Raw genomic sequence first — 27543 nt, forward strand, 5'->3', positions numbered from 1 at the left:
GCTCATGTTTCTTCCAGTGGTTCCTCTCTCACTTCTTATGTTGCTGTGAAGTGGAGATAGAAAGAAAGCAGGTATTGACATATATCCACTGAATACATCATGTATGTCTCAGTGCTGTAGAGGAACATGCTTCACAGATTGACTTTATGTTAGCTTCATCCTCAGAATGAAGTATGTGTATACTTTAATGTAACTTTAAAACAAGTCCAGGAAAATTAATCAGAAGAAATTTTACATCTGACATCAAATACTTCATTTCTTTTCCAATAGTATCTATTATTGCTGTTAAAACATAACCATTCAAGGCCTGGAATTGTACTTCTACACCATTAGGGACATCTCTTTAGTTTTTTGTGTTTATAGGGTCGATTCACTGCCAGGAGTATGAAGTGCTGCTTAGAACTTGTTATCTACAAATTGTCCTGTAAGCCTTGCATGGATATTTTCATGTAAGGGAAAGATATTAAATCTCCATAATGCAGTGGCTTCTGCTTAATTTGAAGACAAGAGGAAGAATATTAATCACAAGGTGATGATGGGGGGGGGGGGGGGGGGGGGGGGGGAGAAGAGAGATTCTAAACCAGAAAACTGTTAAATTTTCCTGAAAGAATTACTGAAAGAAGACTGAAAGAAATACAGTCTGAATTGATGGAAATCTTTAAAAGCAGTGAAATATCATTTGTAAACCTGAAGATGGTTGAAATCTATGATGCTTCTTATTTTAAAATCCTTATGCTTAGGCTGTGATTTGAGGCACTGTGATGCCTAATTTAAAGTGTCATGACCAGACACTCATAACTAGATTTACAGTGTAACTGGTGGAAATGCTCTCTCATGTAGAAATATTTAATGCTATTTAGGATTTCTATGAATCAAAGGGAAAAGGGAGAGAGTGTTAGTGAGGTGGAAAGTAGACAGTGAAGCCAGCTGATGCTGTGAAAGTACAGCATGAACAGTTTTGTTTTGGGATTTACTGTCAAAGAGATACTCCTTGAATGACAGACTGTCTCTGAAATAAACTGCCTGATTTTGTCATTTTCTACACCAATCTGTAATGCTTGAACTCAAGCCAGCAATGCTGCATTTCTGTGTAAAGGGGCTTAGCATCCTGCAGCATGCTCTTTGGCTTTAATCTGTGCTTTGATCTGCAGCGCTGCAAGGGTCCATTGAAGAACAATTGGATTCATAATGTATTTATGCTATTTTATATCATCGTAGCTGTTCTGCTTAACTTCTAGCCTGGTCCTCTTTTCATTGCTTCGCTGTGTTGTGAAGGTGTTTAAAAAACTGTCGGTGCTTCAATAACTTTGGAGTAACCATGAAAACAGCTTTAAACATTCCCATTGCAAATGGAATGGTTACTTCTTCCTTGCGACGGAATAATCGCTATGTGTAGCAGGAAGATGAAGTGCCATCTTGAAATTGATAAGGAGTAGCACAGACAGCACAGAAGGCGCCTACATGCCTGCTAGGGACCTCTGGTTGTGTAACCCCTGGGGCGCTGCTCCTGAGCGATCACAGAATGGGACTCGGAGGAGCAGGAGCAGTGTAATGTGAGCAGCCTGCCAGCAGCCAACCCGAGCAGCCAGGGCTCTGCCCACACAGCGCGTTCCCATACAGCATGGTACTAAACAATGTTTAAAGGCGATGCAGAATGATTTCAAAAGCTTTTCAAACGCTTACATGTTTCACTAACGCTGTCACGTCACTGCTAGTACAAGGAATGCTTCCGTTTGCTTAGCTGAGCCTTGTGTGGGCTGCTCTGTGTTACTTCATTAGCAATGTGCAATTTGTTGTGGTTTAACTTTTTTTCTTGTGAGCATTACTTTCAATCACAGTCTCAGTGGGGCACAGCATCTGTGCTGTTTGTTCTGGGCTCTGAACGGGATGGAACTTCTGCCAGCTCCAAGCTGTCAGAGATTAGGAGGAGGGTGCTTTTTGGGGTACTATGTCTTAATCTGACAAAATGTTCCACTGCTCTGCTGTCTCAGAGGGGCCACCACTACTCAACAAGGAGCTGATTAGGGTTAAAGAAATCTTGCATCATTCCAAAGGGACTTCAGATAGCATTTTAACCAACTTCATCCGGCCGTTTCACAGCCGATTTCCTAGTTGATTGACTGCAGCTCTCTGAGATCTTTGATTTTCCTCTCGAGGTCCCGGTCCCACTTCGCTTGGGCTTGGACGAGCTGGGCTCCGCTTGACCGCCGGCGTCTCGCTCTGAACAGCCGGCGGCAGGCGGCAGCAGCAGGAGAGAGAAGGAGGAGGAGGAGGAGGAAAGGAGGCTCCTCCCGCCGCTCGGAGCCGCAGGCAGAGGGCGCTTTCGCCATGCGCGGCCCCCGCGCCCGCCGCCGCGCAGCCCCAGGCGCCGCGCAGCCCCCGGCCGAGCGCTCCGCTCCGCGCCGCGCAGCCGCCGGGCCGGGCGGGCCCCGCGGGAGGGCGCCGGCTGCGAGCGGCCGCTGGGTCCCGCTTCCCTCCTTCCTCTCCCTCCTCCTCCTTCTGTCTGCGCTTTCCACCGCTCCCAAGCGAGCGCAGCCTCGGATGTCCGGTTTCCTGGTGGGTTTTTTACCTGGCAAAGTCCGGATAACTTCGGTGAGAATTTGCAAAGAGGCTGGGAAAGCTGGGAGCTCCCCTGCAGGCGTCTGGGAGCTGCTGCTGCCGCCGCATCTTCTCCATCCCGCGGATTTTACTGCCTTGGATATTGCGAGGGGAGGGAGGGGGGTGAGGACAGCGAAAGAAGAGGGGAGGGGGAGAAAAGGAAAAGAAGGAGCCTCGGAATTGTGCCCGCATTCCTGCGGCTGCCCCGCGGCCCCGCTCCGCCCTGCCATCTCCGCACAATGCACTTGCTGGAGATGCTCTCCCTGGGCTGCTGCCTCGCTGCTGGCGCCGTGCTCCTGGGACCCCGGCAGCTGCCCGTCGCCGCCGCCTACGAGTCCGGGCACGGCTACTATGAGGAGGAGCCCGGTGTCGGGGAGCCCAAGGTAAGCTGCTCCGGGCGTCCGGCTCCGCTCCTCCTTGGAAATGCTGCTGGGGAAATAGAGTTGGGATAGGAGACCTTAAGAGTGGGGATTTATTTAAGGGGAAAAAATAAGAATAATCTCGGGTTAAAGGGTTGATGGGGAAAAGAAAATCCCCAGATTTCCCAAGAAATGCGGAGCACCTGACTGGCAGCTCCACTGCTGCCCCTTTGCTTGGGGTGCAGCCGTGCCTGCCCCCAACCGTGCCCGGCGGTCTCCACGTAGGGCAGAGGTGGGCCCGGGGTGCAGCGAGGTGTGAGGAGCCAGATAAAGGGCCGGAGAATGAAGTAATGAGGGGCATGGGGTGGGACGGTGACAACAGAAGCCCAGCCTTGCCGTTTGTTGAAAAGTCGCTTGGAGTTACTGACACTTTGGATGACATACTGCTGTGTGACAGTTAGAGGAGATGTGACACCTTGGGCTGACAACGTGACACTCTGTCCGAGCACAAGGTTAAAGTTCTGCTCAAATCCTTATTTTCAGCCACAGATGCCCACGAGTCAGTGCTAACTTCTATTTGCATAGGAAGTTTTGTACCTTAGCACTGGAGTACCTTTCAGCAAGTGCTGTGGTTTTGCTGTTCCTGCTACATCTGGTGCATAAAAATGATGCCCAGCATGTGGAGCATAAGCATGTGACATTGTTAGGTACACCTTTGATGTCTGAGCTCCATAGCAGCCCTTACCCTCGGCTCATTGTTTTGGAGATTTTCGACATGCTTTCTGAGGGCGATCATGGCCCAGCTCATTCATTATTTGCTTGGGAAGTGGAGTGTGCGGATTAAAAGCTAAGCTGATATTCTGATTGCTTTTTTTCTAGGTTAGCAGCGCTATTTTTTTCTCTGGTTGGAGAAATAAATTGAATGTACCAGTGCTATTTGTTTTACTGAACTGAAATAAGGGAGATTGTACTGAAGCTACGTGGGAAGTTGTGATAGCGTATGTTAGCTGTACGTCTGTTTCTGATATCCAGACTGCTACAGACCATAAACCGCTCTCAGAACTTGTGCATTTCAAGTACTGTTGTGCATTGGAGAAGGTTACTGAGTCTCTCTCCAAATGTTTTAATTACAGTTGAATGCTTACATTGTAATGTTCTAAATGTTAGTGTGCTATCAGTGATCGTATTGCTTAAATGTTTATCCAGCACTCTTCAAAGCGAAGTGTTTAAAAATAGGAACACAGAATCAAGCCAGTGGTCCTCTTATCAAACTATTTATAAGAAAGGCAAAACTTACAAAAAGGTAAAAAAAAAAAAAAAAATAAAAATAAAAATGCTTCAACACTCTACAGTCCATGACTATCATCCAGTTATTTAGTGAGTGAAGCCCGTGTTTGAGTTGCCAATCCCCAGAAGAGCTTGTGCTAAAAAGGTGGAAAGCATGAAAGCTGGCCATGGAGTGTATTTACAGGGCAGAGGCAGAACAGCTGATTGTGGACAAATTCTCCTAAATGATGCTGTGTGGGAATCTATGCATGCACTGTAGATGATCACTGTGTTTCTTGAAGGAAGCCCAGAGACTTTTGGAGCTGCTGCTGTAGGGCACCATGTAGAAGTGCAAGTGTTCCCTAGAAAGAAGGGGGCTGTGAGCAAGTTGAAGAAGGAAAGGTCAAGAGACAGGGCAAGGAATATGACAGTGTGTGTTGAGCCATTGCATTAACAGGAAAATGTTTTTACGCCTGACTAATGGAGAGCAGTGAAGAATGAGAGACTGCATCCCAGAAGGCTTTGTCACATTGGAAGTCTTCAGCTGTGGGTTTGTTGCCTTTGCTGGAACTGTTTGAGGGAGTAAATATTATGCATATTTGTTCCTGCAATGAGAGAACATGGGATGGCTGTCTGAAGTGATTAGATAGGATTAAATAAGTAAACTGTAAGTAATTGTTTCAAGGAAAAAGTGATTATATTGTCAGTAAAAAGTCAGTAGCTTGAACTTTCTGAACTTGAATGAAAAATGTATGATCTCTTGTGTTTGTGGCTGCTGTGGTTCCTGTTTTTACTTTCCATCCATAGTACTGCATAGAATCACAGAATCACTTAGGTTGGAAAGACCAGTAAGATCATCCAATCCAACCATCAACCCATGCCTGTGATTGCATGGTATTACATAAGTGCAGGTCATACAGCATCTTGGGCCAACTCTTGGCACAAGATCTTTATTCCTCTTTACTTCTATTTAAAGAAGTTCAGCTGTAGGAACATTTTTGTGGAGTATGGTTGATGCTAAGGATACTCCAACATAAGAAGCAGAAACATCTAGGGAGGAAATAGAGTGTTGTATTTTTATGCAGGTGTGTAAGTGTTTCATGTTAATGTCCTGGAGATGTGCACCCTGGAAGTGTTACAGATAGATGTGAAGAACTTATTATTTATAGCTCTTGCAGGGGCATGCTGTGCTGCAACTGGGCACTGATAAGCATGTACAACAGTACCTTCCCCACCCTTCCCCCCGCCTTCTTTTTTCATCTCTCAGCCAAAGGGTAAAGTTCATTATTTGATGAGATGACAGGGTTCAGATTAATACTCCTGAGATGATCAGTCTGAGCGGTGGGACGGGAGCGCATCATGACCATAAATCATTTCTCTTGGATTTCCTGCACATGTGGGATTTCCCCCAGCACACAGAAGCCTGCACAACCAGCACCACTGCCTGGCACATGGACATGTCCTCAGTGCCTTGTGCTCCTGTACACTTTAGGAACTGAGAACATGCAATGAGTACTCACTATCTACCCAGGAAGTCAATATGTTCTCAATAATAATACCTTATTGTTTGCTGAAAGCTTCAAAAAGAGCTGGAGGGGCTACGTGGGCGTTCTGGGTATGAACTTAAATTATTGAAATGGAAGCTTGACATTGGCATGTACCTAGACTGAATTAATGGGATTATGGTAACAATAGCAGGAATAGGTTATTATGGTAACAATAGTGGTAGCAGTAATGCGGTAACAATAGTGGGAAAGAAGACAGTGACACAGCTAGGAGGGCTGCAGTCACACCTTCTTTTGCTTTGCACTCAAACCTTTGGGATTATGTGACCAAAGGCGATATTGATCAGCTGTTCCATGTGAGTTTGTAAATACAGAAGAATTCCTAGTTTTGCATTAGAATGAGAATAGCAAATGGAAGTTTGAACGTATGAATGTTCTGAGGTTCATCCCTGAAAGTTGTGATTGAACCTCTCTGTGCAGACGGCAATCCAGAACAGCCTTTGTAATTTGCTTTTCTGAAATGAAAATAGGTGTGCTTATGTGGTCTGTTTATCTTAGTGAGCTCTGTCTATCTTGGATGCTGTCTCGGCTGAGACATATCTTTATCACCATCATTTTATGGTGAAGCTGACCAAATCATGAAATGCTGCTAGTTGATGGCTAATGGAATTCAAATGCTGTTAGTGTGAGAGTGGAAGGAAAAGCAGTTTGATAGTTTCTCAGATTTCTTCCTTTCTTTCTATCCTGGTGGTGGAATCTCAAACCTACAGTACCTAAGGTCACCTCTGAGTTTATGGAGCATGTGCCTCAATGCTGCATGTGCTGCTAAGAGATGAAGGCAAGCTTTACACTCTGCTGGAGCACTGCTACTTTTCATAAACCTCATGCCTGATGACCAAGCAGTGCAAAAACGAGGAGGCAGGGAGAATGTTATCTTTTTTCCCTTTTGTCTCCTGCGACTTTCCTTTTTAGAAACGTGGCCACTCTCTTTTCAGATGTTCATGCAAAGATACTGTTTTTTAGTGACATGGTTTGTATCAAAATTAGCTAGGTGAAATTGAGTAATATAATCGAACTGACTGTGAAGACTGACAAAATCTTCTGCAAGTGAAATTGTTAAGCTTTTGCCTATCCTTCTGTGTGAGAAGAGTGCAATGCTAAGCTCTAAGAGCTTGTGGCACTTTTTCTAGTTCTTGATGTAAGTATGTACATTCCTGGGTATCTTGAGTAAGCACGCTTATGTGTCTGTGATGGTTTTCACAAGATTGCTGCTGACAAATAAGTGCATTTTTGGAGGCTCTAAAAAGCTCTGGGTATTATTTTAAGTAACTGTAGTATTTGGAGGATTACAGAAACATCCCTTCAAAAATATTATTCTTAAGCTCATTTAGGTTCAGTGTGTGTTAAGCTTTTACATGTTATTTCAGGGTGTGTGTACTCACTTATTTTAGAAAAAATAAACCCAGACTAGCTGGTTTTGCTGTTGTAGCTGAAGTGGAGGTAACAATCATCTCCCATAGATAGTCTACATCCAGAATAGGTAGTCTGTCTAGAACCTCATGCTCAGCAGCTGCTTTTTTGAATGTGGTTAGTGATTCATTAAAACAAAATGCTTGGAACAAAGGAAATCCATATGAAGTCAGACTGGTATCAACTTTAATATCCTTGTTTAATATAAAAAATGTGCTACAGCTGTTTGTAGAATGAATTATAAGAAATGCCAAGTAAGGTTGTTATTTGAAAGATGCAGGCTCTTTCCAAGTTGTGTAAGAATTTAAGGTCTTCAATTTTGTTTGATGACTAGGATAGCTGTAATTGATTTCATTATTACAAGCGTTCAGTACCTGTTATTTGCTGCTGAGGGGACTGGGGAGGATGATTTCCACCTTTAATTTTTTTTTTTAATCTAAGTGATATATAGTACCAAATTCCCCTTCATGCATATACAAACAGCAATTACTGTCTTTTATGCAGATATATAAATTGCAGCAGATTTTTAACTTAAAACATTGATAGCTTAGAGAGATCCCAGGGTGTTCATTGAATTCTTATTATGTAGGAATTCGTCAGCTTCTTTTCCTAATATGAAAGGTTTTGTGTTAATGTCACCAACAGGTTTTCTGGTGCCATGATACATAGATCACTCTGAAAGTAGTGCCTCCTATTTATTTCCATGTAAACTAGTATTTGATAGAGCAAACTTTCATATCAAAATGCTCTTCTGTAACATGGTCACCACAATTAACTATACATTTTCACAAGGGAGGAACTCGAGCCTGTGTGCCACTCTTTGCACCAGCAGAGATGACCCACTATTTCACAATTTCAAGAGAAAGGCTGTCTTTTTCTCTGGCCTGACTCTGAAAGTTCCCAGCTTTCAGCTTAGTCAGCAACATGGTGTAGCAGTCAGAGTTGGTAGGTTGTCTGGGTTTCAGGGAATACAGAAGGACCACCCATTTTCCGTCTCAAAAGGCAGTGCACATCACTTTATTCACTGAAGGCTGTGTCTTGTACTTTTTCTTTGATGAGAAATTAATGTGTTGCCACTTCATAGACTGTTGTTTTGACTCCAGCTCCGTAGTCTTAACACAAGATTTTGTCACTGGTAATGGTTCAATCCAGGAAACTGTCACCTTCAGCCCTATATTGGTTCAACAGATCCTGACAAACTTGCATATGCTGTTCTTTTTGTTCCTGTGTGAGTATTCATGGGACCCACCTGGTGCAAATTTTGCAGTATCTCAACATTGCCACCATTGTTTCCAGTGCATTGAAGCTGATATTCAGTTCCTTACACAGTTCTCTGGTCATAATCCTCTGTCCTGTGTGTACCAGCTGATCAGGATGCTCTTCATTTTGTACTGTGACAGCTGTGCATGGCCGTCCAGAACGTGGCTTATCTTTCACACCACTGTCACCACTGCTGAAATGCACTACCCACTGCCTAACTGTGCTCTCATGTACTGTTTGGTCTCCATAAGTATTCAGCAAGTTTCAGCGAATGTCAGTGGGTGCCATTTTTTTTTTCTGTGTGGAAGAATTCAGTTCCCCAGTTTTGTTTCTTATGTGATTCCGTGTCAGATACTGTTCTGTCAGACTGCCCCTCTGCTGCCATCTGCGTCATGGCAACAACAAGTAATGGGATATTGGTGGGAAGGCTCATCCTTTACTGCCATACCAAAAGCATCCACCTCTGACTTAGTGGGTCAGTATCATAAAAGGGCATTACTTTCAGATCAGCCCTCATAGTGATGCATTGTGGTATTTCTTCCCCCCCTTTTGTTGCTTTTCAGACATCAGTTAGGAAATAGCTAAACCACAAGTCATTTGCTGTTCTACTTTTGTATTGCAGTAACGGTGATGTCAGTCTCTCTAGTTTCTTAGTCATTTGTAGTTTTATTTTGAAATTTCTTAATGTGTCTAATGTGGCTGTAACTGCTGACAAGTATGTGGAGACTGCAATTGCCAATGGCGTGAGTGTTTTGGTAAGATGCTCCAGTAAGCAAAGTAACCAGGAGGAATGAAGCTCATTAAAAAGGAAGACAAAAAGTACAAGAAAAACATCTAATGGCAACTGGAAAAAAATAATAATAGTAGTTGGTAGATTTCAATTAGACTGTATGTATGACTTCTCTTTTTGTCGTCTTGCTACGAAATATGTTGTCTTCCTGGAAAAAGGTATTGATGCATTATCTCCTCTGAATGTAATTGTGCATACATTGTTTGGGGTGAATTCAAGGAAAAATTATTGATTCTGAAAGTAACCTGAGTTACCTGATACTGCTGTCACCCTGAATCTCATTGGGGATTTTGTGCAGCCTGTTCCTCCTAGAGGAGAGCAAGGCTTTTTGTTCTGGATGAGGGAAAATATTGACAAAGAACTTGGAGAAGCCTTAGAAGACACCAGAAGGCTATGCTGGGGAGCAGGGTACAGGGTGTTTGTGTTTGACTCATAGATGTTGCAGTCTCTGTTATCCTGCCTGCTTATGTCTGTGTAGTGAAATACAGGCAAAGACAGCGTCTTATTCTTGAAATTGTTGTCCGGAGCAAAGTGCTTTACACTGTAAAATGGTTTCATTTTTCTTTTAGCTTTCTTTATTCAAGAGCTGTGCTCAGTTCCCAGAGAGATTACTTCTAATAGCTGTAGTGCTTCGTAACTTTCTCAGTTCTTTTCCAAATGAGATCTGTAGCACTCCATGTGCATGTGCAAGAAAATTTCCAGCACTTGAAAAGATAGTCAGAAACAGTAGAAGTCCTGCTAAAAATCATTCAGAAGGAGCAAAATTAGTGTCTAGTTATTCTTCAAATTTATTTAACTGTAGAATTGAGGACACCTTCTTGCATTTGTGGTGGGCTACCACAACTGCCCTGCGTGTGCTTGTTGCATCCCAACAGCCTAAAGGAAAACTGGCCAAGTGGAACTTCATGCATTGTTAGCTGCTGTCTACTCATTTTGTGATTTTTTTTTTTTTTTAATTTTTATTTTTTTTCCTCCCATGGGTGTATTGTTTTGTTTTTCTAACTGGCTAGGAGAGATGCAGCAGGTAGTAACCTCTATAGTTTGCTGCAAAAATATTTACAATAGAGAAACAAAGAAATTGTAGAGGTTCAGGTATCACTTGCAGGTAAAATGTTGATTTGCCAGAGCAGTAATATTCTAATAAAAGTAAGAGCCATTTCCTTCTTTCCGTATAAGTGGCTTAACCTTCATTACCTCAAAGTATTCATATACACAGCCATGTGGGGAAAAGCTGATGGTGGCTGTGTAAGATGTGCTGTCAGCAGATGTTGAGATCTACGTTTCTGCTCCCTGCTTGGAGTCCTGTTTTTGCAGGATTCCTGCTGATGAAGCAGCTGAATACAGCTTCCTTTTATGGCCCCTCCTGGAACTCAAAGCAAGCCCAAGTGGACAACACTACAAAACTGTTCTTGTGCCCAAGGAGCCTTTAGCACCAAGACTTGAAATTTGCACTTAATTGTATTTAAAAGTTCTCTAATGATGATGGAGCTGCAGGAACTGGCATGTATAGGTGGTCTCGCTTTGTGCTACTTATGTATTATAGAAACATGGGGTAAGAAAAATCTCACAGTGGCTTAAAACCTAAGGAAAGCCTAAACCAAACCAAGCTTTAAAACATGCTTTAACAACTTAGCTTTAAGTGCTTGGATATCCTTTTGGTATGTATTTAAATATATATATATATATATATATATATATGTCAGTATTTCTTGGCAAATCTTGCACGTGGAGCCCCACAAAGGCTCCAAGAAAAACCTTGACTTGTCATTCTTCTTGACAGACATCTGCTAGGGATTGAGAACTGTGACAGTGTAATAGCTTCTGCAATTTGGTGACAGGGGATACCATGCAAGTAGGACTCATTGGAAGTCAGAGCATTGTATTTTGTATCTCTGAAATGATAGTTTGTTATCTGGTGTAATACTTAGGGTAGAAATCTGCAAGTTTCCAGTTTCTCTGTTTTTCAGAGAGCATAATTCCAACTATTTCTTGTTAGAAATAACACAGAAAAGGCAAATTATGTAACATCCATCATTCTGGTTGTGTTCTATATATTTGTTTCTGGCAGCAGATACACTTGATAGAAACTTACACTGCCTTTCAGTGCAATAGTGCCAAGACTGTTTATAGAGACTGCATGTATCTCTTCATGGAATTCCTACTGAGGGTTAGGTTGATGGTATAATTAACTAAGGAAACTAAGCAATGAAATAGAGGTAGTGCCTTAATGACGTTTGTCCTTTGCCTAGGGACAGATGTTTCCAAATGAAAGCAGAGCCCTGTGACTTCCTCTTCACCCCACCCACTCCCAGCAGATCTTGCATAACAGGCAGAGTGCTGCTGTGGTACAAACGTGACCATTTACTTCATGTTTCATTTTAATCATGTATGTCAAGGCATTCCTGTTAACATTTCAACGTTCCTTTGTCATGAGGAGTTGATTTTTGTTTTTATCTTTTTGTTTTTATTTTTATTTTTTTAATCCTCTGTATCTTTAATATTGGAACATTCTGTGATTTGGAAGAAGTGATACAATCTTGCTAATAATCAGCAGGCCTTTACTGTTGAATCAGAGCAGGTTCAGTGAAGATGGAGAAGTGCTTTTTCCAGGAAGGAAGATAATGATGGACAATGATTGTCTTTCCATTTGGGCATGTTTCTGGTTGGCTACGATGAGCAAGAAAAGGAGTTCTGAGAACTTCTTTCTCTAAATAGCTGTGGAGAGACTGATGAGACAGTAAAAGCACACTGAACTGTGATCTTGTAGCAGGAAATAAGCTGGGGAACACGGGAAGGATTTTCAGAGGCTGGGACCATATTCTTCAAAGGAGAAGAGAAATAGCTGCTTTATTTCATGAAGCAGAACTAAAGAGTTAGGCAAACTCTAAACTTGAACAGTCATGGTTAATCTGGATTAACAGCATAAAAAAGCTCTTTGTAGTAATGAAACTCTTTGAATATTTTAGCATAGCAGTTTCAGGAAATTAATGAAATTTTCAAATCCTCATCTCTTATGACAGATGGATGGTCTGTGTTTTTCTCTTGAACTTTTAAGTAGATGCTTTACTCCAAGAATAGTCAGCCTGTGGTATTTATTCTAAGTATTGAAGTAACATAAGACTAATATAAGGCTGCACCCAGTCAGACAAAATGCCTAATTAGACCTTCAGGCCTTTTCAGCAGTATTCAGTGTGACCAACCTCACTGCATATCCACTACTTTGTGTGTACAATGATGCCCACTGATGTGACAGGATGATGTGGAGAGTGATGTTGCTGTTGGAGACCTCTTCCACAGCATGTGACAAGGAGCAGTTTGTTCCCCAGTTTGTTCCAGGTGGAGGCTATCATTTAGCCAAAGGCATATCTCTTCTTGCAGGAAGACAGACGCGGTGAGTCCTGATTCCCAAAGGTTTCATTCTTGTTTCCCCTTGAGTTGCTTCTTGCACAGAACCCAGCTGCTTTTTCCCAAACCATTCCATGGCAATAACTCAGCAGGTTCATACCCCCCTTGCATTCTTTCTTCTCCTTTGTGTTCCACAGATTTCAGGAGGATTCCTGAAGCTGAGTGTGTGTTTGTGTGTGTGTGTGTTCCTGCTATGTGGTCAGCTGGAGCTGGAAAATCTGTCAGCAGGCAGTGGCAGGGGAAGTAAGGGAGATGTTTGTATGGTCCCGGGTTCATCATGTTGTTTTTAGTGAGAGAGCAACCATGGCAACATGCACCTGGCTACAGCCACTCTTCTGGCTCTTCCAGTACCTCTTAGTTCGGATTTTTGGCTGGACTTTTTCTTTCCTTTTTATTTATGCCCTTACCATTCAAGGCCCTGCCAAATTACAGGACCTACTTGACAACCTCCTTCTGAGCATAAGAAATGGAAAGTGTCACTACATGCTTACAGGCTGTTGGCAGCAGGGCAGCTTGTAGGCTTCCTTTTCTTCAGTGATGTTGGAGGGGATGCTTTTGTTTTAAAATGTTTCAGTTGACTTTTCTCCTGTGTATTGTCAAGGTGCTTATTGAGCCCATGGAAGCTTTTAATATCAGCAGCTCTTTCTATTAAGAAAACTTTTTCTACTAAGCTTTATGTAGGTGTTCTATTTGCCTGTGTATTTAAAATAAGCAATAACAAAACTGAAAAAACAGTTCCTTTTATTTGCCTTGAGCTTGATGCCTGTTAGTTATGTATGAATCTTCCTTCATCCTTATTCTGGCCAATGCAGGGAACAATTCTGTTCATACTTACCGTGATTTTATTGAGTTTCCTTCTCAGTTGCTCTTTTTGAGGTACACAATCCTTTTATATATATCCTGTTTCTGGTAATGAAGCTGTTCCTCACCTTTGGTCATCTGACTTCATAGCTTTCCAGGTTCTCTTTAAGACTGTGTAACAAGGAGAAGGGAGAGCCAGGAGTGCTCACAGTTTTCCGGATGCAGGACATCACGTTCGGATTAATTCCACTTACTTCACAAGTCTCTTGATTGGAGAGTATTTTGTAGCATTTCCAACACAAGCATGATTAAAGTGCCTCTTTAAAAGATCTGCCGTATTTATATTGGAGAATTGGGTGAGGAAGGCATTTCATAGTTATTTACTTCCTCAAAGTTCTCATAAAAGCTGTTCTTAGAGGCCTGCTTCAAGATGATGCATGGTTATTTAATCTATGCATTCATTATGCTCTGAAAGTGTTTTTCTGCCTGCCACATGTGCACAGTGAGAGTTAGTGGGACTAGCTATCTCACGAGTTATAAACCATGGTCTGTATGTTTAATGTCTCTAAGTACTTTCTTTTCTGCTTTTTTTTTTTTTTGTTGTTGTTGTTTTTAAATAAAGAAATGAGATGTATTATTCTCAGAGTAGTCGGATATATGCCAACAATCTTGCACAGGCTGTTTACACCTGTTAACAATAAGAGGTTACTGTCAGGCAAGATTTGTGAAACTTGGTTATGTATACTAACTCGGTGCATCTGACTAAGCAAATTTATCATGAAACTACTCACACTTGCAAATTTTTAGATGCATGCCAGGCCTAGCCTAAAGCCTAAGAATACATGAAATGCCCTATGGGGGCAGACTTAAGTTTGTCTAGACAAGTGTTTTGCCTCTGACAGTTTCAGCAGTGTGGTATTTAGGGAGAATGTCTGGACTTAGTTGCTCTCTGCAGGTCTCATGCCCTCTGACCATTCCCAGTTGTCAGACTCAGGGTATTAGAGGATGCCTTTGTGTACCTTCACTGTCCGTTTGTCCGTGGATGTGTCTAGATCCATACCAAAGACATCACAACTGGTCAGTAGAATTTTGAGTTATTTTATGACTCTGTCAGGAGCATTTTTTATTTTAATTACTTGCAGTATTTGAAATAACAATTTCTGCAGTTAATGTTCTCTATTCTTTTGTTCCTTGGAATCCTTCGTGTTACACTGACACAAAAGTTATTTTAGAAATTAGCAAGTAAAATTTACTTTTTGTTTTAGAATAATAGCCTTGATTTTATTCTTTTTTCTCCTCCATGGATAATGTGTACAATGAATTCCTCAAAATCCATTACTGTCTTTGTCATACAGTCAATTATTTTATTGTTTTATGGGTTGAAGTGCAGTGTTGAGAGACTTAAAGCAAAGGCAAAGTTTTGCTAAGCCATGGAATTAATTGGTTATCATGAAATTTGCACTGATAGCTGAGAAGCTATCTTAAAAGAAAGGAGGAATTTAATAAGCACTGGTTTTAGTAATCATTATGGTGACTGAATTTCATGCAAGGTTACTGTTATCCACTGCTTACTACTTATTTGCTAATGTCTATATATAAAATCAGAATTATTTTGCAGTCTGTGTCTTGATACTCAGAAATGACAGTGCTTTACCTGGGACCGGAATATTGATTTCAAATTCTTTGAAGAGATTGAAAGAAAAACAAACAAAACAACCCCACAGCCTATCTAGCTTTACTGGGTTTTGGTTTTAACACAGAAATTTCTACCATCCATTCTGGGGCAAATTCTTATGCCAAATTGTGGCAGACCTGTACCTGGGGAAAGACAATTTATGTTTTATTTATTTTGTTCTGATATCTTTTTTTGTTGTAATTGAAATTTTGCTCTTCTGAGAAAAATAACTTTTTAGTCAGCAGAAAAATTACTTGTTGTATTTCTTAAATTTTCGTATACAAGAAATTACAATATATGAAATAAAAGATGATGGAAACACTTTATGGAGGAGTAATTAGTGCCATGTTATCTACTATTGACTTTACGTTTTATACTTTTTTCTTATATGCATATAAAGTTCAGTGATATTCCAGCGAAGAACTGATGATATCAGACCACACTGTGAATTTAACTAGCCAGTTGTGCCTGCTGTAGAAGGTGGTGCAGGATCAACTCTTAAGCTCCAACTCAGCTTTTTTTTGTGATTAGTTAGTGCTGAGGGTGTGTTCTGTGTAGTGAGAGAGAGATCTGGTTAATAGCATTTGTAAGCAGCTTAATTACTGTAACGGTATTAATGCAGCTCCTGAACAGCTGAAGTTATGCTGATGGTTTGTACAGCAGTTCCCCTGGTCAATTGTTATTTGTGTTAATGTTGAGTGGAAGCAGTTACTCAAATGCATTCTGTGGAAGTACTATAACTGAAATGAATGTGATCTGTATTTAACTAAGGAAGGGCATATAAGGAAGTATTTCTTACCTTCTGCTTTGGAAATTGTCTATCAGTGATGTGAGTTCAGTGTCTGAAAGCCTTTTTCTTGCTACAGTGAAGATTTACAAATCCCTGTTTTCCTGTGATTCCATCTAAATAATGTGCTGCTCAACGGCCAAGTAGTATCTATTAGTAAGTAATAGTAGTACTGATGGACACTGCATCTTAAAATGTAGTATGTGAAAATAGATACTGATTTGCTATTCCAATTAAATCAAGCATTCAGAAGTTACAAAATTCTAGAATTAAAATTCTTTTTTTTTTTTTTTTTTTTTTTTTTTTTTTTTTATTAATTTTTAGGTTGTGTTAATACACTTTGGAGGTATGTAATTTCCAGCAACTTTAAAGAGACTACCAAAAATGCTTACAGTTATATCATCTGCATCTGCAGTGGACAAGGGCATTGTGTCCAGCAGGTGTGTTAGGTGCTCTGCCCTTCCCCTGATGCCATCTCTGCTGCCCTCCATGGTCCCACATGGTTCTGTCTTCTATCTTTCATGCTCTGCCTGGTCTTGCCTGGCAGAGTGGGGCTTAGGGTTAGGAGGTGTTAACATGGCCTTGCTGCTTCTGTGTTCCTTGCTGCTGCGTATCTGGGAGCTGTGAATCCATAACAAAACTGATCCAGCTGGTGGACAGATCATAGAATGACTTGTGTTGGAAGGGGGGGCCTTAAAGATTACAACCTCCCTGCTGTGGGCACAATTGCCAACCAGCAACTAGCTCAGGTTGACCAGGGCCCCATCCACCCCGGCCTTGAGAACCTCCAGGGATGGGGCAGCTTCTTTGGAAAGATGGAAGCCCATGTGTTAAGAACTTTTGTGTCGTCCTCCTTCCCCCCTCCAGGACACCTGTTTCTTTCTCTTCCCTACCACTCCAGGTCATACTTCCCTATCAGTTTAAGGTGCTACACATCTACAGTAAACAGGCTGTGTGGTTTTTTAGGACAGTTCCTAGTGGAAGAAAATCGAACTTCACGTTAAAGTCTGTCAAAATCTTTGAATAAACAATAAGAAGTAATGTCTTATACGTGGAAAAACAGGATGTGTTCCAGGTGAAGGAACAGCTTAAGCTGTTATTTGGTGCTGCTAGCTGAAGAAGCATTCCTGTTGCCCACCTACTTGTTTGTCCTTTCTGGAGAGCCAGTTTAGGTGTGTTGTGACACTTCTACAACCTGCTTGACCTCTTTGTTTCATGTGTGCGCACAGGGCACAAGGGCTTGGGGTGCTGGAACAGGAAGCTGAAAGCAGGTAGAGCAGGGCATTTCTCATGGCTAACCCAGGACATTTGTTGAACAATAACTTCAAATCATGGCAGTATGGCTAGCTCTGCTGCAGGGACCTTTTTTTTTTTTCTTTTTTTTTTCCCCACTTTGCAATCTGCTATGAAACAAAAGAAATAGCATGAGAGTACAAAAGATCTTGAATAAGGCAGTAATCCTTTGGAAGGAGCTCGGAATCACTGGCTGTATTTATCACACTTTATCTGCGTTGAAGTTAGGTGACTGATTTGTGCTGTCTGCACTCCTTCATAATAAGAAGGCAGAAACAGGCATGTATTGAGGAATATGGGAAACTACTTCAGCCACTGTTTCAAGTTCTTTTTTTCTTCTATTTTCAAGTTTCAGAAGTTATCACTTTGAATTGGGCTTAAAGATTTAGGGGGCCTTAAATAGTCACGTGCATGTGAGTGCCTGTATCTCATGTAACCAGAGCAAGTCCTTTCAACTGCATTCCATCTTCTCCAGGTTAGTTGCTGTGCTGATGTTTTGCTTGCCATTTGAATTACGTTGGTTGATGCTGAGTTATTAATAACAAGTGGCTGAAGGAGAGGATGACAGGGGTAAAGAAAAGCAGCAGCAGAACAGGGAGGAGGAAGGAGAAGGGGAAAAATCCATGTACTTATTACCACAGCCCCAGCAGTAAGTAAGGTTAATAGGAACACTATATATGATATGCTGTGCTGAGAATCTAAAGTACATTTAAAAAAAATAAACCTTGCCTGAGATCAATACATCTGATACCCAAGACCAACTGAGGTCTTTATTCCTGTTCAGTGCTAATATGGTGATATTTAAGGGGAGAGATAATTTTAGCATGGAATTTTCTGAGGTCATGTACTTTTATTTTAATGTATTGTTCAGTATCCGGATGCTGTTGCTTAATTTAGACCTAGCTGTAGAATATAATGATGCCTTTCCCACCCTATATGTATAGACACACATAAATGTGCACATACACACAAACTGTGTGAATCTGTATATACGGGTAAACGTGTGAATGCATATATATATACACAACCCCTTTTAAATATGTATTGTTTTCAGTGTATCTGATGTGTTCTTAAAACTGTCAGCTAACAATTCTGCTATAGCTGAAGTAAAATGACTCTTATCTTTTTCTCATGGGAAAATCTCTTCTAATTTTATAGTTTGGTTTCCAGTTGGGCAGTTAAAATTAGAAGAATCATAGGGAAAAATAATTTAAAGTTTTCTTTTGTTTTTAAATATATGCCTATTGTTAAAACTAGCTGCCAATTTTTATACAATGCCCAAAACTTTGTTGTCAACTCTGGTAAATGTGGAGGGAGAGGCTAATAGCAGATGGAGAAGTTTTTTAGGAGTTCATAATTATGTTACAGTATTTATAAGAATATCATACCTACATACATTTTAAGACTAGAGGATATTTGCTTCCTTTTTCATTAATATTTTATAAGTGTCAAGTTTCAGTCTGTATACTCTTATGTTAATGGTTTATTGAAATCTACTGCAGTGGAACACTGTTGTGTTAGTTGCTTGACTTGCACTCAAATCACATTGTCTACTTTATCTGGTGTGAATGGCTAGTAGACTGAGTTGAGCTAACTTCTGATCTTCTCACTTAAATATTGTCTTACTACTTTGAGGTATAAAAGTTAATAAAGGTATACACGAGGCAGACATGATCGATTTAATAATCTTCTTTTTATTTATCTGATACCTTCAAATAGTTTTTGAGCTCTTTATTCCCTCATCTGCGCTGATGGAAGTTAATGAATTATTATAGATTTTTCATAGTTCCCTTCATAATTAACTATGGTGTTTCACACGTGTACCCTTAAATACACTCAGAGATCTTTGTGGAAGTGCCAATGAAGCAATTGCCTGCACTCTACTGCTATAGATGTTTTCTCTTTCACTCCTGTTCCTACTCATCTGACCCCATCTTTGTTTTTCCCTAATTAATATTTTCTTTCTGAGTGGAGAAATGAGGCTTGTCAACATTGTCACAATAACTCATTTCTGTGAATTCATCTGAATCAAAAATGATTCACAGTGACCTTGTTTGTTTCTCATATTTTCTCCAGAGTGAATTGTAACTGAATGGGTCTTCCTGCTTTAGATCAGAGAAAAAGATGTTTTTAGTAAGCCACAAATAAGGAAATAAGGAAACAGTTGCTTTGTACTTGAAATGTAGTTCTCCACCCTAGCTAGCACTTCAAGAGGTTGTTCTATAGAAAATACGACCAGTGAGAGACACAGAATACAATTTCCTGTATTTCCCACTTGTGGTGTGATTTATTTATTTTTGTCGTTGTTGTTGTTACTTTAATGATAAGAGGCTGTCCAACTTTGTTAGAGAGAAAGTTGGAGTCAGTCAACTAAAACCTGTACTTTAATCAAATGGAGTACTCTAATTTTTCAGCTTGGTAAAGCTGACCCTGTCAGGCCTCCTGGTTATGACTGGTAATTAACATTAGCAAAAACAAAATATTAGATGATAAAATGTCTTTCTTGAAAGCTTGAGAACTTTATCTTAATAGTTCAACTGCTGTACCATGATAGTTTGGAGTTAGTAATAAATTGCAATAGCATTTTACGTGGCCTATAAAATGTCAACCTATAAAGATAGGGGGAGCGAAAAGCAAACATCCGTTGCAAAAGTACTTCCTATGTTATTTATGTGCTATATCTTATACAAACAGTTTCCATTCCATTTCTAGTGTAAGACCAAGGTGAATGGAGTATTAGTTTAAGAAGGTTGTTTTATTTTCATCCTGCTATAGTAAATTACTGGCAGTCCCAAACACAAGGAAAACAAAACAACAACAACAACTACAACAACAATAACAACAACAAAAAATAAGCCACCCAAAACCATATGGGTCAGACAAAACAAAATAGGGACTTCAAACAAAACTGTGATATAGGTTGGATGGGTTTTGCCTTCATGTGCATAAGAGTTGAGTATGCTTGATACGTAGATGACTATGTTTTGATAAGTAATGCTAGAAGAAAGATTTAAGAGCCTCAGGAAATATGTCTGTGTGTGATCCTTCATTAGACTGTTGCATCTGGCAAAGTGTCATAAGAACCTAGTGTAAAAAGGGAAGCAGTAAGCAGCAGCAGGGAAGTACCCTCCTCTCCTTATATGGATGTCTGCAGATGAACCTACACTGACAAATTGGGATGAGGGAGAGACAAGCATAACAATAAAAGGGGAAAAAGGAAAATAACTTTTAGTGAGTCTTAAAGAAAAACAGGTCAAAAGGTGACTGATAAAAACATATAGATGTATATAGAAAAGAGAAGATAGGAAAAATATATATAACAGTAAATTAAAACCTTAACAGTAGCTTTATTTATTTATTTATTTATTGAGCTATGAGGAGTGACTAAATGATGAAATAAACTGACATGGGAAATGCTGACTTTAGCATCTCTTCTGATTTTGTCAAATCTACGTGCTCTCAGATAAATGGCTTAAAGATTACAAGGTGCTAGATTCTGCATGCTGTGATGTATAAATGGAAGTGGCCATAGCACAAAAGTGTTTGGAGCAGGTGATCTATTTCTGTGGCACCTGACTCTTCAAGCAGCGTAGCTTCCTTGTACACAGACACATATATCAAGACGTCCCAAACTGCAAGTACAAATGAAACAAGAAAATCTGGGTTAGTTTTTCATTTAACTTGATTGTAAATGCTGGGAACTTTAAGGACTGTATTTAGAGAGACTGTATTTAGAGATCTTTATCCTTTTTTTTTCCCCCCCTCCATCAGGCAGCAGTTTAGGCCTGAAGCAGAGAGACTCTAGCCAGTCACATTTGTTACCCAGTTATACAATCATCCCCCAAGGTTTTCCAAATCCCTGGCTTCTGCAGCACTCCAGGGCAATGTGCTTTGGTTGCACAATGGATTTATCTTGTCAGAGAGGAGGAACTCACTTTTCTTTGTTTTCAGCTTGCTGTTTGGCTGTTTCTTTAGATTTCAGTCAGTTCTTGTTTTGTGAGAGATAGCGTATTTAATTGTATTTTTCCTATTTGGCATTTTGCAGCTCTCAGAAAAGGTTTGGCACTGTGGACATTTCTTGTTTTTATGCCTTCTTGAGACTTCTTTTCATTTTAAGATGGGATGATTCAATTTTTGCATGATGTGAGACAATGTGATAATTATTTGAGATATAATTGTACATGGCCAAAATGTAATTATTTCCTGTCAAATCAACAGATAACAGAAGTCTCTTTTATTTGCATGATGTAACCAAGCATGCCTTTCTCCTGAGACACTCATCAATGAGTAACGTGCAGGTGTACATCTCCATTGGAAGGGATATATATATTTCATCACGTGGATATGTGTTTCATCACAAAACTGGAGATTGTGTGCTGCCTCTTACCTGTCCTTACATGTCCTCTTACAAGCAAAGATGTTTCTTTTGTGTGAGTGAACGTTTGGCTATTGTATGTAAGTAAATATATAAGTAAAAGAGCAGCCATCACCATGACATGCCTGCTTCTGGTTGAGCAAAGAGAGAACTATGATCTTTACATTAGCAATCTAAAAGGAAGAGCAATTAATGCAGCCCCACCTTGCTCATATTCATATCTTCAAGTATTTGAAAAAGGGGCCAGGAGGGAGTAAGCCCTAGCTATCTGCTGAAGGAATTATTCTACAGGGTCAAATCCAGTCAGTAATTTGGGCATCTCAGTCCAACTGACTTCACTGGTTTTGGAAGGAGTATTACATTTTTGAGAGCTTTTTGTCATTTCTATGTTTTTTAATAGGAGTATAAGGGAAAGCTTGAATTGTGCTTGCATCCAAAAGTTGTAAGTAAAACAGTAAAGGTTGTGTTGGAAGATGAAAGTAAAATTTAGCAATATTATTTAAAAAAAAAAAAAAAAAAAAACAACATAAATTGTTCTTTCACACAGCATTTTTAGGCAACTAAAGTAACTTGTTTCATAATTCAGTATGAATGCACCACTTTTCTGAAACAAAGCATGCCAAACAAGCTGGGATACAATTTATGCATCAAAATAGATGAATTGTTCTAATTTGTTGGAGGGTTTAATAGGTGTAAACTAAAATAAAGTTTATAAGATTGTTTCAGCTAATGTTTTGTTAGAGATATATCTCAAAAAATTGTGTTAAGCCAGTAGTCTGCACTAACTTGGAAGCATAACTTGATCCCCATGATGTTATAATCTACAGATGTACATGCAGATCCGTGTGTAGGAAGGAACATAATCTGTTGATAATATCCCTACTAGTACAGATCTGAAGGCTTTACTCTTGATTGTATTTTTGAGTAAAAGATGAAGAATCTGGTCAGTAATAAGAATGGGGAAAAACGCTAATAAGCTGCTAATGGCCAGTCCTGGAATACTGGATTCCCATTTTTTAGTTAAACTATTCAAATAAATTTATTTGAATTATTTTATATATATATATATATATATATATGAACATGTTTTGATTTTTTTTTTTTTAAATATATTTTTATGCTGCTTTGAAATTGCAGGCCAGAATAGCAGTGACATGGGTGTTCTGCTATGAGCATTTTTGATCTTCCTTTTATTCCCTTACTAAGAGGTTCTGCTTGGAAAACTGGTAGCACTTGCTGTGAAATGCTTCTGCTCAAGAAAGTGCTCCTTGTAGCCAGACAGTCCCCTTCCCATCCCATAAATGCAGCTGAAGTGTCATATATGAAGGCGAGATCAAGTCAGACTAATTCCCACTTTAGTTGTTTCAGGCAGTTCATCTCCTGCATGCTGCTCTCCCATTCTTCCTCCTCAAAAGAGCAAGGGGGGAGAATACAATAAAGAAGGTCTTGTGAGTTGAGATACGGACAGGGGCATCACTTCTCAGTTGCTGTCACAGGCAAAAGAGACTTGGCATAAGGGAGATTTAATCCTCACTGCTTTATGAATAAAGCCAGTCAAGCTGTTTGTAGCTCTCACCCCTCTCATTGAACTGAATATGTTTGTTTGTTTATTCTGATTTTCTCTGTGGTTTGTTCTATCACAACTTTAAATATTTTATCACATTCAAATGGAGGAATGTAGGTGACATCCTGAGATCTGGTGTGCTGAAATTCACAAGAGCCATGTAGCTCTATCATACAACATCTAATACAGTCTCTTGTTTAATCTTTTTTGAAGCTAATTTTAGTTAATATATTTTGTCAGATGTTTGTTGACATGATATTTATTGTTGCTTAGCTATTCCAAAATCAAACCAGTAATATGGAGGAGTTTAAAAATGAGTGTGCATGCCAAGCAAATGTCCGAACAGGTGATGTGGATCACGTTTTAGTTGACTCAGATTTGTTTTCTTACTGTCAAATCTTTTCTTCTGCCTTACTCAAACCTTACCAAGGTATGTTTTTATCAGTGAATAGAAAGGAAATTACCTGTTGATAGCTATTGCAGTATGCATCATGAAAGGAGAAGAGTTTGAATACGTAAATGCTATCCTGGCAAATCTTAAGAGTTTTACTGTTGGAGATTTCTATTTGCAGCAAATGAAATTGGTCTTGGAGCTTCAAGTTTTCGTTTAATTGAATCCTAACGCTAGCTAATTTTTAAGGTGGAACTGTTTCAGAGAGCATTCAGAAGTATGTGGTTAAGAGTTTTATGTTGTTCTTCCATTTCTATGCAAGGACTTTAAAATGAACTTGAATTATAATAAAAGTGGGGTAATTTGTTTGTTTGTTTATTCTTTCTAAAATTGATTTAAAACAGCAAAATACTTGAGCAGTTATTTTAGAACAGTGGTGATACTGATTTTTATTATAGAGAAAAATTCCTTCCAAAAAACAAATACTGCAGGTTTGTGTTACGTAGTTATTACGAAAGATAACCACTGTAAGTTCAAGTTGTCGTACAAATCAAATAGGCTGATGTGATTGCAGTGGTTCTCCAGATTAAAGCCATAATGCAACAGTGACTGTGTTTTTATGCTTAATTAATACTGTTATCGGTTTTAGAACTTCAAAATGCTTCTGCTGCTAAGAAAATCGTAGCACTAAAAATGTATCTATCATTTAAATAATGCAGTGTTTCCTTCCTGACTCTTTTCAATTCTGGAAATGCAGTGAGTTGCTTCTGGTGTTACAGTTTAAACTGATATTGTAGTTAAATATTCAAGTACTTCAAAACATTATTTGGAAAGTGAAGTAAAACTGTGGTGTCCTAATTGTTCATTTTTAAAAATCCTTATCTGTCTCATGTTACTCGAGGTTCATTTGTTTTTGCTCAAGTTTTTTCCTCGCTGTGATGATGTGCAGGAAAGATAAATAGTGGACACACACATAAACTTGACCAGTTATCACTACATTATGAGCTTATTTAAACAAAGAAGGTCTATGGCAAAGGCTGTTCTAAGTGCTCCTGCAAACTCCCTGGAGGAGGTGAGTAAGTGTGGGTTAGCCTGTATGAATGAATGATTGCACGTGGCATTGAAGCTGAATGAGTTTAGGACCTGCCCTTAAGTTCTTTCCTCTTCTTACATCTTCCACTTGAGAATATTTTCTGCGTAACCCACATGCTGAAGGTTTTTGAAGTTATGAAGTCAGTACTTACCATTGTTCTTACCCGTTTCTGAAGTGTAGACTCAGGCAATCTTTCTATGTTTACTTCATGTTCCACCAGAACTGGAAGAAATTTTGCTCTTTGACTGCAGTGAGGTTTGGACCAAGATTGCTTATATGCGTAGAAATCTCTTTTTCATTAAAAGCTTGTATCTTAATTAGAAGCTTTACTTGTGCAAGAGTGTTGCAAACTTCTGCTCTGTTTAGCATCCCATGAGAGTTTCTTAGTTTTATTTTTAAGAGAAGAGGGATTTGATCTCTATTTTCCTGTGCCCTACACTACTTGATAGTAAGGTACAACTTTTTATTACTTTTAATTACATTGTGTTACTTTATATGGCAGTTTACTTATGATTTCATGAAGCTAACAAAATTCCTTATTTTTCACTATTTCGTTATAAGGTTACTGTATTATCACAAAGCATTTTATGAAATAAAAGGGCAGTGTGATTTTTAGAAAATGATGTCATAACATTTTTATTCAAACTAAAACTGTTTAGTAAGGAATCTTCTATTTAAATGCAAAACTTTTGACTTCAGAAAGGTCCTCAATATTATGTGTGCTGGCTCTATATACATCACTTCACCACACTTCTGTTTGTTGTGAATGTAACATTTTAAAACTAAATTTTACTTTTTCTTCTAAAGAACTTCAGATTCTTGTAATGAGTCAGTAAATCAAGCAGGTATATGTGTGTTTGTTTCACACTGTGTCTGTGTAATGCAGTTTGGAATAAAGGGTGGGTTTGTGGCAAGCCACAAATACGATTTTTTAAATAGACCCAGCACAGAAATGGGTGGCTTATGTTTGAATTCATGAATGGAAATAGTAGCCAGACAATGATAGAAGCATGTGTTGCTGGCTGAAAGATTACATTTCACTGCCATGACTCCCTTGTGATTTATTTAACCCCAAATATGTTTCTGCTTGTTCTCGTATTCACTTTTATATGTACCTCTGTATGTTGCGTTACGTGGTTGGTGAGGATTTTGTAGCCTGAGAGGCATAAATTCTATGGGCATCAAAAATAAATAGGATCCTTACATTTTAAATTGTATTTACATTCCCTGTGAGAGTGATGCTGCTTCTAAAACAGCATTTAAAATGGTTTCATTAGTCATAAGAAGATCTGTTTACCTTTTATTTCTTCCCCTTACCCTCAGCCTCTTAAAGTAACAGGTGCAGTCTGTTAGACAGAGTCTTGATTTTGGAACAGATGCTTAAATGATAGTTGTTAGGTCATTTTTTAACTGTAATGGAAAATAATAGTTTAGAAGAGCTTCATATACTTTCAGAAAGAGATTTTGTTGTCTGGTTTTGTCTAACCATATATCTACTGAAAAATCAATCTACTGGATTATTCAATGTGTATTCTGTAAGCAGTTCTACTTTTCTTCTAGTATATATATTGTATATATGTATTCACACACTTAAGAACTTTTTTATGGAATTAAACTCCACTGTTAGGACTAAGTATCTTGTAGCTGCCCATATAAAGCTGTCTACACCAATTTTGAGGCAGTATCTGGTCCACTGAATCTGGCTGAGGCCTGTGAAAAAAATAAATTGTGGATTAACACACCTTTATTTTGTTATATATACTTGGAATGTTAGCATGTAGCAATTTTTATAAGATATGTTGTTATATTTCAATTAGAGAAAATATTTCAATTAGGGGGAAATGCTTCTGCATCTGCTTCTGTTTCTTGTATCCTTAACCAGTGCAACATGTTGGAGAAAGGGCCTGTTTCTTTATCAGTCTCTTTAACTGGATTTCTATTGCATTGGCACCTCACAACATCATGTGTAGGAGTAGGATTGTGAAGAAAACAAACAGAAAAACACAGAAGCATATACAAGTGTTCTGTGTGCAACTATCACAGTTTTTAGCTACAAACTTTCATTACTGTAAGGAGATGGGCATTTACAGAGTATCTATAGTAAGTCTAGCAGCAAAAGCTACCTGAATGTGGTCGCTGCATCTGCATACTGAAATGGTGCAGTACTGGGAGAAGATTATTAGGAGCCATGAGTTGGAGTTATTGGCTGCAAGGAGGAAGTGTGGCTCTTCCCCACATGAAAATCTTGGACTGCTGCTTATTACCATGATGAGATTTTATCCTAAGTGATCTGATTCCGCATGCTGCATCTGTAATCAGTGTGAATCACTTCCCTGTTGCAAAAGGTGCTCTGTTGTTGTTTTTGTCAGATTTGAATGTATCTTAGGGAAAACTAGAGAAAGGCATTTGATTTTTAAAGCATCCAGGTAAACACATTGGAGAACACTTAGTGCTTTTCCAATTCCAAATGAAGGTCTTTGTGTTATTCATGTCATATGCAATTGCATGATTGCAATTGACTTTCTTTTGGTCAAAAAAGAGACTGAAAAATGTGTCTTCTGGTTTATCTGACAATAAGCTTCTCTCCATCAAGTAGATAATCAGCTTTCTTTCGAAGGTTAATGGACTTTTCAATCAAATGCTGGACTTCCTCCTTCACTTTTTGGACTATGTTTTCCCATATAGTTCAACTCAAATTTCAAAACAAGTTTTCTCTCTGTCAGAAAGATGTTGTAAGTACATAACAGAAACTGGCTGGAAAATCTCTTCTGTTTCATTCTTACCTCAGCGGATATAAAAATTGTTCTGGGAAACAGTTTGTGTATTTTTTTCATCAGATCTTGAGAATATGTGTCCTTCCCACTGGAACAGGTTGCTCAAGTAGGTTGTGGATGCCCCATCCCTGGAGGCA

The 27543-nt window shown here is 39.3% G+C and overlaps 1 protein-coding gene across 1 annotated transcript in view; it reads left to right on the forward strand.

Moving 5' to 3' along the window:
* The first annotated feature begins 2328 nt into the window (after positions 1 to 2328).
* The window catches only part of VEGFC (vascular endothelial growth factor C), a 63185-nt gene continuing 37970 nt past the window's right edge, over positions 2329 to 27543 (forward strand). Inside the window, 2 exon segments of the mRNA XM_052682100.1 lie at positions 2329 to 2632; positions 2635 to 2981. Coding sequence (XP_052538060.1) covers positions 2329 to 2632; positions 2635 to 2981 — 651 coding nt within the window.

Source organism: Tympanuchus pallidicinctus, unplaced genomic scaffold (assembly GCF_026119805.1).
Source record: "Tympanuchus pallidicinctus isolate F22 unplaced genomic scaffold, pur_lepc_1.0 scaffold2, whole genome shotgun sequence".
In the NCBI taxonomy this organism is placed as follows: Eukaryota; Metazoa; Chordata; class Aves; order Galliformes; family Phasianidae; genus Tympanuchus; species Tympanuchus pallidicinctus.